We start from the raw sequence: 12,275 nt of genomic DNA on the forward strand, positions 1-12,275 counted from the left end.
TACTAATGATTTATTTATTTATCATAAATGCATTCCAGACTCTGTCGATCTAAGGACAAAGAGAAGAGCTTTTGACATCATCATGTCAGTAAGGAGGCTTGAGGAGGAGCAGAAGATTCTTGTTGCAGAGATGGACCACCATTGGAAATCTCTCTCAACTCGTTCCGATACCCTCAGAGAGCTGTCCTGCTTGTTTTCAAGTGAGACAATGAGAATTATATATTTGTAATAAATTACATAACCATATGGTTGCACCGACAAAAGATTGCTATTAGGGGGCAGCCCTAATAAATATACACACAACAATGATGACTGTTTATAAAGTTTCTAAGGCTGGTCTTATATTCTTGTGTTCCTCTTTTAAGATTCACAATGTGGCCTAAGTGAAGAGGGTTTGAAAGGTCTGCACAGCATCATCCTCAGAAAGCGGCATCAAATCAGAGAAATGAAGGTGCAAGCAAGAGACTGTTACCTCCATGTTTTGTCTGGAGCAGAGAACATCAGCTTCTTGTACAATGCATCATCTGATGAGTACGACAGTGACTATGACATTTCTGATGATGGACTGTAATCTACAAGACTGTAACACCTTTCATACTTCTGGACAATTACCTTAACTATGAATATAAAGCATGTAATAAAATCTGATTTTTATCACCATATAAATAAAACCAAAGTGTAACCTCTTCTTTCACATAGATAGAAATGTGTACATGCATGCCTCTAAAACCAGTCAGTGGTGTAAAGTAATTGCATTAATTAAAGTACTGTGCTGTGTGGTACAGTAACTTTCATTAATTGAACTGTAGGGTGCTGTATAACAATTGAAACCTGTTTAGAGACATGGAAGAAGCAGATTATGAGGAAGAAAACCATAATGATGAGGAGGAATAACAAAGTCCTTTTATAGTCTCTGGGAATAATCATTATCATGATCACTACAGATCATTTGTTAGACACTACATTAAAAAATTAAGAACAGAATCCAAAACACGCAGTTACCAAAAAGAAATGTATCGCAACTAAGTAATAAAAAAAAAAAGTATAGTAATGACAAGGTAAATAAATTGTATACTGTAAGCACTGCAAGTAGGCTATAGAATTGTACTGAATATAGGTTAACGCTTCCTTTTACAGTACTGTACTTACCTAGAAAGTACTGGCTAATATAAGGTAGGTACATAGGCTAGGGGTAGGTTCAGGGTTAGTACCTAGTTATTACCCAGTGATTGTATTTACTATAATTAGTATATAGTATGTACATGGGTAAAATGCATATTGTTACCGAATATTGTATAGTATTGAATGTCTTCAGCACTGTCTTGCATACTGTGAAAATACAGTAAAACAACTGCAAAAGACAAAAAGGTTACAGTAAAAAAAGCCTGAATCAAAAGCATGTTAATGTACACTCAGAAGAATTATTGCAAAATCAAGGTCAGTGAGAGAGTGTTTCTGCTTCAGCATCATGTATTCATGTTGGTCCGGCCGGAGGACCTTGTCCACATCACAGACACTGTCATCTCAGGCAAAAGGAAAATAGCTAAAGCAGATCCAGCCTTTACAACATTCTCCATATCTTGCTCTTTCTCATCCTCCTCCTCTTCCTCTTTGTTCACCACCCATTTCATATACTCTCCCTCTTATATTGTTACCATCCATTGTTTGTATCAACATTCAGTGCAACATTTTAAATCAATTTTGGAACTGAACTGACTTGTATTATGTACAGTTGGTTTGATCTCATCAATTAGAAATAGGTGAACAATTTTGAGTTGCTGTGTGTAAACGATGACAATTGTGTTGTAGTTGTGTTTAACTTCTGCCTGCCTGTATAGTGTTTTGAAACATAAATACATCACAGTGCAAAGTGTGTTTTAGTGAGTGAGAATGTGTTAAGAGTTTTGCAAAAAGATAACATGAGATTTGCAACACAGTGTTTTAACTACCTGAACTTGTTTAATGTTTTACAGAAAGAGTGATTTATTCTACAAATTAGATTAGGGTATTAAGAATTTGGGGGGTTTAGTTTTAGCAATTCTGAAAAGTCTATTTTAAAACATTTGTAAAATATTACTGTATTTTTGTATTCCGAGTTCAGAGTCTTGCAATATGATCAAAACCAAACACAAGCATGATGTAAATATAGAAAAGGTGGGAAAGAAAAATTATGTGCAGATATAAATGTGACTCAATACAGTTTGTTGTCCATGATGAAGAGAGTACATCTGTGTAGGTTTTACTGCCCTTCCTCCCTCAGGGGTCCCGTAGCACCCCTGGAAGAGTAAAAAAACAAAAAAACAAAGCACATTCTGCAAAGTCTGCAAATGCAAAGTCTGATAAGCGTATAGAAGTGAAAATTGGTAGGACAATTATTTTTGTTATGTTTAATACATAATGTTGAACAGAGATATCTGGCATGCATGGAAAGGTGTTTTAAAAGCATTTTAAAAAGTGCTCACAGTAAAATACCACATTTCAGTCTGATTCTCAAATATGTCAAAGAGATTTGTATAATGAACATATTTAGATGTCCCTTTGTGCATTAAAGATTGTATTTATTTAATTCCATTACAAAACGTTTTTAAACTACATTACCCATAAGCCTCTATCATTGTGTCGATGGGACGGGCGCTGTAAATTGTAGTTCATTGAAGTGTGTAGTTACACTACAGGGTTAGGGTTAGGATCTCGCTAAACGTGTAATATCTTTCAATATTGCAATACCTCATTGTTAACTGATAGTATTACTGACGTCATAACGACAGCAAAACATAGTTTGCGATATGGAGCGCTTTTTATTCTGACATAAACGTTAATCCAACCACAGCTTGTCCTGCTGGCGCCATGGAAACGTCAAAGCTACGTCACACTTGTCCATTTGGTATTTACAGGCTCTTCCGACTTTTGACGCAAATCCAGGATATTTATTAGGGCCCAAGCCCAAAGGGCGAAGGCCCTATTGTTTTCCTTAGGATTATTTATTATTATTATTATTCTTATTATTTTTTTACTACCTTTTGGACACTTTTGGAGGCCTTAACATGCTCAAAAACTCCTGAAACTTTGCACACATGTCAGAACCCGCGGCCATCAGGGCCGGGCTGAAGATGGTACCCGGGCGTGGCAGGGGGGCTTGACAGCGCCCCCTGGAACGGGGTCCGAAAACATGGTCCATAAATCAAACACGCTTGCATGTAATAATATGAAACTCGGTACACATGTAGATCTCCTCGTTTCATATATACTTCACACTCTTACTTTTTACCCCAGCCCAACAGGAAGTCGGCTATTTAGGGTTGTTGGTAAAACACACGCAATGGAATGTGAAATACTCCTCCTAGAGAATTCAAACAAACGGCACGAAACTCGGTCAGCATGAAGTCAAGACATTGAGGATGAAAGTTTGCGAGGGGATTTTTGATATCTCGAACGGTTTGGCCGTGGCGAGGAAACAAAATTATGGCGAGAAACGTGAAACAGGAAGTGTGTCATAACTACTGCATACATTAACTGATCTTGGTGAAACTTCAACAGTGTGTTCGTTGTAAGAGCCCGATCACATGGATGTGACTATTGTGAGTCAAAGTTATAGCGCCACCAACTGGCAGCAGGAAGTGTGTCACTTCCTAAATGCTTTGAAATCACCCTCTTATTTTTACCCGATTTGCTTCAAACTTTATGTGTATAATGTAAACACACGGCAGATGTAGACCTGGGAAAGGATTATTGATATCTTAGATACTGTTGCCGTGGCAACACATCAAATTTAATATTCTTGTTTGATGCTTTTGAGACTCTTAGCATGCTTGAAATTGCATGAAACTCGACAGACACAGGTATGCATATGGTTCAGATCAAGCCGGACAACTTTCTAATTAACTGTCATTAGCTCAGACCAAGAGGAAGTTAGATATTTTGGTTTGAATGTGGATGTTTCTGAGAATTTTCTCTCCCTCTCCCTCTGACAGAGAGAATGCACCCTGCCATTCGTGTGTGTCTGTGTCTGTGTCTGTGTGGGGAGGGGGGGAGGGGCTCTTTTAGTTTAAACACAAAATTATACATAGGGCCATACTGCCCTCTTGTGTCCAAAATTATATTTATATATACATTATACATATATTTGGTATGTGACTGACGACCGAGAGCTTTTAAATACGGGACATTGATAATGGCCACGTGCAGAGCGCTCGAGGGAATTCCTATGGAAGTAGGAATGAACTAAAAGACGTTCGCTCTGTTCTGCTCGCTCGTCGCCATGGACGCGCACCGTTATGAATGCCAGTGCAGCCGCATACTTTTTAGTGTCACTTTAAAATTAGTGCAATAACGGGGCCGATTGCTTGAATTGTGAGTTCAATAGTCTATTATTTTTCACGGAAAACACAACAACAAAAGAGTAAAATGATAGATTCGCTTAAATAGGGGCTTTTACATAAAATAGCCTATTCCGTCATCATCTTTTCAGTCAGCTCTTCACTCTCGTGATTAATGAAATTTGACTCCTGTTGCTGATATTTGCTGCAACTTTCGTTCCGCTCACAATTTAGTAAGCAAACACGCTTCAAATGTGTTTTATTTTTGTGTATATATATGTGTGTATATATATATATATATATAGCTTATGTTTCAAATATGAGTTAATTAACAATCGTTGGAAAGAATGATACTTTTAATATCACTAAACCGTCATTAGGTGCCGCCAGCCGACCGTCTTAATGAGCGAGTCATTGATTCATTCGTTCAAACGATTCGTTCGAATGGCTGAGTCATTCATGAATGAGACAGATTATGGATTGGTCGTTGAATCTTTGAGTCAACCGATTCGTTCAAAATGCTGAATCATTCAGTAATGAGAACGCGTTGCTGTGAGATGCTCGATGGTTCTGCTGTGATCTTTGTTTAACTATTTTCGCTGCTGAAACAGAAAAAAAGTCAATATTGCATCTAAAATGTAAGTGATTTGACGTGTGTGTGTGTGTGTGTGTGTGATTGTGTCTGTTACAGTGATTGTTTAACCCTTGTTAAAGTTTAGGCCTTGTCTTTTTGGATATATATCTTTTTATATTAAAAACATAGCATACAACCCATATATTTTAAATGTATTGTTTGCTTTAAATTACATTGAGATTTGTATGTTTGGTAATTGAACCTGAATGAATTATAAATGAATGTGCTATATTTCAGATCATATATTTGTTTTCCTTAAAATTTGAACTAACACTAACTTTATTCTCATCTGAATGATAGATTATTTATTTATGTATAAAATAAAAACACATTTGATTTTTCTTTTTTAATCAATGTAGAATGTGTAACTGAAAAAAATAAACAGATTAGGGCTCTGAGGACAATAAATGAAAACCAATGCAATATGATGAATGTCCAAAAGATTTGTTTTGCTTTTAAACTATGGTGTGTGTGTGTGTGTGTGTGTGTGTGTGTGTGTGTGTGTGTGTGTGTGTGTGTGTGTGTGTGTGTGTGTGTGTGTGTGTGTGTGTGTGTGTGTGTGTGTGTGTGTGTGTGTGTGTGTGTGTGTGTGTGTGTAAGATATTTTGGTTGGGTGACAGTTGTAGTTTACAGTTTGACAAAAGCACAATGTTGTGTTTTATTGCGATTGTACACAAATATAAGTAAACACTTTGCAGTTTGAATAATGTCCTGTATGAACAAAAGGACGGAGTATGTTTTTATGTCTACATTGTTCAATCACGCCTCACACACAGACACACACACACACCAACTATTTTTCTAATCAGATCAGGCAAATATTCTGTCTTGGCACACTTCATATAACTTTCAAACTTGTGTACTTATTTCATGTGTCCATTAAGTCCATGAGACCATAGGGTGTCTCATTTTTCATTTTAGGTTTCAGAAGGTTGCTCACGCATACTTTGTGGTTGATATGTGCCCTCAATGCACACTTTTGCAGAGCCCACACCAATGCAAGCTCTACAGTACACATCTTCTCAAAGGTCAAAGCGGAGTTACGATATTGCCCGTCATGCACAGTAACCCTAAAGGCACCGGGGTGGCGGTGCCACCGGCTTGTTTATATATATATATATATAGAAAGGCACCGGGGTGGCGGTGCCACCGGCTTGTTTATATATATATATATATATATATATAAATATAGCTGCGAGCAGCGATGAAGGGCCAAAGCCGGCGGCACCGCCACTCCGGTGCCTTTAGGTAACTAAAGGCACCGGGGTTGCGGTGCCACCGGCTTGGGCCCGTAATCGCTGCTCGCAGCTATATTTTATTTTGTTGTTATTTTTCATTGAAAGAAATACAACGCTTAATTTCCATAACTATTTATGTATAATGTATTATTGTATAATGTAATAATAATATATATGATCTTACAAAAATACAAACTCTTGATAGTTATTATAGCATTGCAGTATTTGTTTTGAACAGATGTAAATAAATCTCTTAATCAAATTCAAAAGGGACTAACAAAAACCCTTTCAATGGAAACTATATATAATCTAATCAGTAAATTGATGCCATCATGTTCAACTTGAATGCCCACTACCTTATAGTTCACCTTAGTTTTTCATGTGATGTGCCAAAATATATGAAGACTTTTCTTTAACCCCTTCCCTTTGAAGAACACATTGCCCCCAAAATAAAAACAATATATATATATATATATATGTTTAATTTTACATTATTTTGCTGTGAATAAATGCAAGGCAAATATAAATAGGTAATTACAATTATAACAATTATGATTATAAATGTTAAAGAAATTAATATATTTAATTTTTGTAATTGAACATTTCAAACAGGACTACAACATTTAAGTGACATTTTAATATATTAAGGAGTATTTTTTTTATTATTCATGGCATGGCATACCAAACAAATAGTTCAAGTAGACTTACCTATACTAAAACAAAAAAATGTAAAAAATAATGCCTTTGGAAATTCCATTATGTCAAAAAGCACTAATTTTCTCCCTTATGATCTGTGCAGTTCATGAAAAAGGTTGTTTTTTTAAACACCATTAAGAAAATAAACACAAAAGGAGACTGGGTATTGTGCAAAAATCTTTAATGAACAAAAGCAAGAAAATAAATAAAAAAACGAAAAGAAGAAAAAAACTGCTTGAGTCCAGGTGACTAGGCTATCATGCTGAAAGCTGGTTGGGATGTGGGGAATTAGGCATCAAATGTGCGAATTCACTGGCAGGCTCCCACGTATCATCCCAAGTTTTGCCACTGTAAAATATCAAAAGTGCGAAAAAATTCATTAGAACACAGAGAAAACAAATCTAAATCACTGTTGGGTTCAATTTAGATAGTTCATCAAAATGTATTTATGTTTGTTAAAGTAGCATTAACCCTGGCTAAGCCCAGTGGTGGAATGTAACTGAATACATTTACTCAATTTACTTAATAACACATTTGAGGTACTTGGACTTAATTGTTACACAATGTTCCATACAGTTTCTGTATATTGAAAGCCATGTATCTCAAAATGTACTGATTTCAATATGTTTCCGATAAACTGAGGGATTAAGTTGTCATTAGTGGGATGAGGAAAATCACATTTCCAGCACATGTACATCAGGATTATCCATCTTAGAAGAAATACTAAATTATGACACATAAGTGTTTCAGATGCTGAAAGATTAATTTATGTGTGCATGATGCTACTTTTGTAATGCATCACTGAGTGGATGTCCTGCAGGCTCAATAAATAAGCTAGTTCAGAGCTAGAGCTAGCCACTAGAGTACTTACTAGAAACAGAAACCATGATAATTATAATAATAATTTGTTACATGTATATAGCACTTACATGATCACATCAGGACCATTTTATTGTCCATGCATTGGCTGTCTGTCAGCTAATTTTAGAACTATATTAATTACTCAAAAAGTACTGAATGGTTCAGATCCTCGTTACCTACAATCCATTGTGTTAATCACACAATTCCAGGATCTAAAAAATAGAGTATTCTAAATAAAAACAAGGAGGTAGATCATTCTCCCATTTGTCTTTAAAATTATGGAATAGTCTTCCGAGCATTCCAAATTCAGATATTTGTCTTTAGTTTGGACTGAGAGTGTGTCTGAATTTGGAATGCTCGGAAGACTATTCCATAATTTTTCATCATCGGAATGCATGTCCTAAAGGTTACTACCTGCCTAGGACCTACCTGCGGGATCTAGCACTTCTAAATGCCTCCACCTCATCGCTATTTGCTTCTGAGTACTGATAATCGACCTCACTCCAGTTTTTCTAAAGGCTACCTCAGAGGATGATTTACTGACGGGAACAACTACAGGACCAGGGAGTTTTCTCTTGTCACAGAAAACACTGACATGAACTTCCACCCTGCTTGCAAGACACCAGTTGAACTTTCCCTACATCATATTAATCATGGAATAGACTAATTTGCATTGCAACATGGAATTGAATAATTAATGAAACGTGACTTACCACACAGTGCATGGCAACCAGTGGACTTTCAATTCAGCTTTCCCCTACACACAAACACGAATAATAATTATTTGAACTGTTTAAGCAATCACTGAATAGGGCATAACATATTGTTTTATTATCTTTGAATGGTCCGAATCAGTCATTTAGAAAAGTAAACAGCCTAACAGAACACATTTTACCTCATTTATCCGTTCCCCAGTTATTCGATCAAACTGGAAAACCTTCTGCCTACTACATTTTCGGCAACCTGAAATGATGAAAAGACAAGGAAAGTTTATTAAGCCATGATTTGTAGCTGAATCAGTCCAAATTTATAATTTCACATTCGAGGTGATATGCAGTCCTTTCCATTCAGGTCAAAGTAAATTCATCCCTGTTTTTGTCAATCAAGCAAAAAGTACAGGATTGGTTTTCCCAAAGTCCTCTTAAAGGTTCTTGAACACCAATTCCAAAATTCACGTCCGAAATTTTCACACAGTACAAAATAAATACGACAAATAAATGTTTAGTCAATCAAGTTTACACACTGCCTACGAAACTTTCATCTGTTATAAAAAAATTAGTTTTTGGATCAGTAGCAAGAATTTTGAGAGGTGTTTTGACAATTCAGAGCCACCGAATGATGAATACGTAAAAACGCATATGATGTTTTATAAACAAAGTTCGGGAGGAGCACGTTCAAATAATTGATCCAATTATCACATCATTCCAACCAGCTGTCGACAATCAGTAATCAACATGTCTATCCAATGAGCTTGAGTTGGAGACCTATATATATATATACTAGGGCTGTCAAATGATTAATCACGATTAATCACATCCAAAATAAAAGGTTTTTTTTACATAATATATGTGGGTGCACTGTGTATAATTATTTTGTATATATATAAATACACACACATGCATGTATATTTAAGAAAAAAATATAATTTATATATAAAATATTTATATATAATATAAATTATATATAAATCTATATACAGTATATACATGAAAATATTTCTTAAATATATACAAGCATGTGTGTGTATTTATATATATACAAAATAATTCTACACAGTGCACCCACATATATTATGTAAAAAAAAAACTATTATTACTATATTAAACTATAAATTTAAACTATATTATGTAAAAAAATTATTTTGGATGTGATTAATCACGATTAATCATTTGACAGCTCTAATATATACTCATTTGACTCACCAATGTTCCTCGACTAGTTTTTCAGCATCCCTCCACCACCCCGTCTCCTCACACTCGCCCGGTTACTTCTTAACCAGCAATACGGGGGGAATATATGGGTTTGGGCCGCATACCGAGCCCGGAGCCCTCTCCTCGGACAGCACGCCAAATACGCATTTATTCTATCTGACTTATTTGTAAGTGTGAACTCGTGAAACCAAAATTTCGGAATCAGTGTGCAAGGGACCTTAAGTCAGGCCACAGCTAAATAACTAAATACTGCAAACTGGCTACCAATAACTCGGTTAGCCGAATTAATCCAATTTACATGAAGCCAACTCTGACTGGAGCAAAATTATTTACAGTGTGGAGTAAGATGTACCATGCAAAAAGTTACCTTTTCTTCTGTTCTTCACACGTGGCCCTTCCTGACTCAAAGACGTGGAGATGGAAGAGGCAGACAGAGATGGAGGAGAGACAGAGGGAGAATAGCGTGAAGAGGTAGAGGTGTTTGTCCGTTTAATTTGTCGCAAAGACTTAGAGCATGGCAGTGAAAGTGGGGAAGAAAGTGAAGGAAGAATAGTTGTACAAGTAGAAGAGGAAGTAGGAGAGAGAGAGGTTGGAGAGAGTGGGGAAGACAGAGGAACAAGGTTAAGAACAAATACAGTCTCCTTGGTTTGAATCTCCGCTACTTGACTCTCCGCCGCCGCTTGACTCTCCGCCGCCGTTTGACCCTCCGCTGCCGCTTGACCCTCCGCCGCCGCTTGACTCTCCGCCGCCGTTTGACCCTCCGCTGCCGCTTGACCCTCCGCCGCCGCTTGACTCTCCGCCGCCGCTTGACTCTCCGCCGCCGTTTGACCCTCCGCTGCCGCTTGACCCTCCGCGGCCGCTTGACCCTCCGCGGCTTGACTCTCCACCGCCATTTGACCCTTCGTCGCCGCTTGACTCTCTGCCGCCGCTTGACTCTCCGCCGCCGCTTGACTCTCCGCCGCCGCTTGACTCTCCGCCGCCGTTTGACCCTCCGCTGCCGCTTGACCCTCCGCGGCCGCTTGACCCTCCGCGGCTTGACTCTCCGCCGCCATTTGACCCTTCGTCGCCGCTTGACTCTCCGCCACCATTTGACCCTCCGTTGCCGCTTGACCCTCTGCCGCCGCTTTACTCTCCCCTGCCGCTTGACTCTCCGCCGCCGCTTGACCCTCCGCCCCTTGACTCTCCGCCGCCGCTTGACCCTCCGCCCCTTGACTCTCCGCCGCCGCTTGACCCTCCGCCCCTTGACTCTCCGCCGCCGCTTGACCCTCCGCCGCTTGACTCTCCGCCGCCGCTTGACCCTCCGCCCCTTGACTCTCCGCCGCCGCTTGACTCTCCGGTTGCTGTGCTGAGGAGGTTGCTATAATACAAGTTTACTTTAATTTAAAATCTGTACATATTAACAAAGAAATATACATGTATCTTAAATATTCATAATTTCTAAACCAAAACATTACTTACATTTTGTCAAGATAAATTCATAGGCCCTCCGCATCTTATCCAAAAGAGTTTTAGTGACAGGAGTGGGGTGCAGATGTGTAATTATATCTGCAACCCATTTATTTGAAGCCCTTTTGTCTGGCTTGCCAATAAATAAAATTGGCTTGTACCCCACAGCTTCCAGTTTACTCACCTGAAATGAACAAAAGCAGTTATCACACATTAGTTAAACCCAATGAATTATTAGAAACTTCAGTACTATATAAAGCAATTTTATTTTAAGGACATTTAATGAAGTTGGAGTACAATGCAAGAAACATTACTCTTGAACTGTATACAATCAATAGCCAGTTTCAGATAAGGCCAGAGGTACTCTGCAGTTTCTGCCTTTGCAATCATGACTTACTTACTTAATACTTCACAGAGAACACAACTTATAGTTACTATTTAGCACAATTTATAGGTAAAGATGGATTATTCCATGTATGAAATAAGACTATGTTAGTAAAGGCTAGGGCACATTAGTATATGTCTGATATTCAGTATGTGAAAAACACAGGCTTTCAGCTTCACTTCAGGTTACACTAATTTATGAAATATTAACACTTTTACTTACTGCAATACGGGCAGAATCAATTATACGCCCACCATTTCTGCTTTTAAGGACAGATTCCCCCCACTGGCTATCCAGTGACACCACTTTTTCCTTAATTTTCTTTTTGGTGGACAGGCTTGCAAAACAAACATTACAAGTTTTCCTGTTTGCCTGATTGGGGGTCTGGCAAGAAGGGCAGGGCCTGAATTTGGGCCTTGTCATTACTAGACAACAAATATACACAAAAACAAACAACACAGAGAGACACAGAGACACACAGAGAGAGAGAGAGAGAGAGAGAGAGAGAGAGAGAGAGAGAGAGAGAGAGAGAGAGAGAGAGAGAGAGAGAGAGAGAGAGAGACTGACAATTACACTACAGCACAGACAGGTATAAACAAGACAGACGTGGCTCTTAAAAGTGCCTTTATTGTGTGTGTTTCTGTGTGTGTATGTGTCGTGGGGGATTATAATAAAGAGCAGGCAAAATTGAAGGACCTGATGAGAGAGAAAAAAGCAAATCAGAATTGAACACCTTATATTTTACACCAGTATTCTTCATGTTGCCAG

General features: G+C 38.0%; 1 protein-coding gene across 1 annotated transcript; it reads right to left on the reverse strand.

Moving 5' to 3' along the window:
- Positions 1-7,141: 7,141 nt before the first annotated feature.
- On the reverse strand, positions 7,142-12,043 carry LOC130086995 (myristoylated alanine-rich C-kinase substrate-like). The gene is made up of 6 exons (XM_056253197.1): positions 11,730-12,043; positions 11,135-11,306; positions 10,044-11,033; positions 8,641-8,708; positions 8,459-8,502; positions 7,142-7,232 (listed from the first exon to the last, which is right to left on the reverse strand). The coding sequence occupies exons 1-6, from the start codon at positions 11,928-11,930 to the stop codon at positions 7,142-7,144; spliced, it is 1,566 nt and encodes a 521-aa protein (XP_056109172.1). The 5' UTR covers positions 11,931-12,043.
- Positions 12,044-12,275: the final 232 nt, after the last annotated feature.

Source organism: Rhinichthys klamathensis, unplaced genomic scaffold (genome assembly GCF_029890125.1).
Source record: "Rhinichthys klamathensis goyatoka isolate OS25496 unplaced genomic scaffold, OSU_Roscu_1.1 h1tg000103l_1, whole genome shotgun sequence".
Lineage (NCBI taxonomy): Eukaryota > Metazoa > Chordata > Actinopteri > Cypriniformes > Leuciscidae > Rhinichthys > Rhinichthys klamathensis.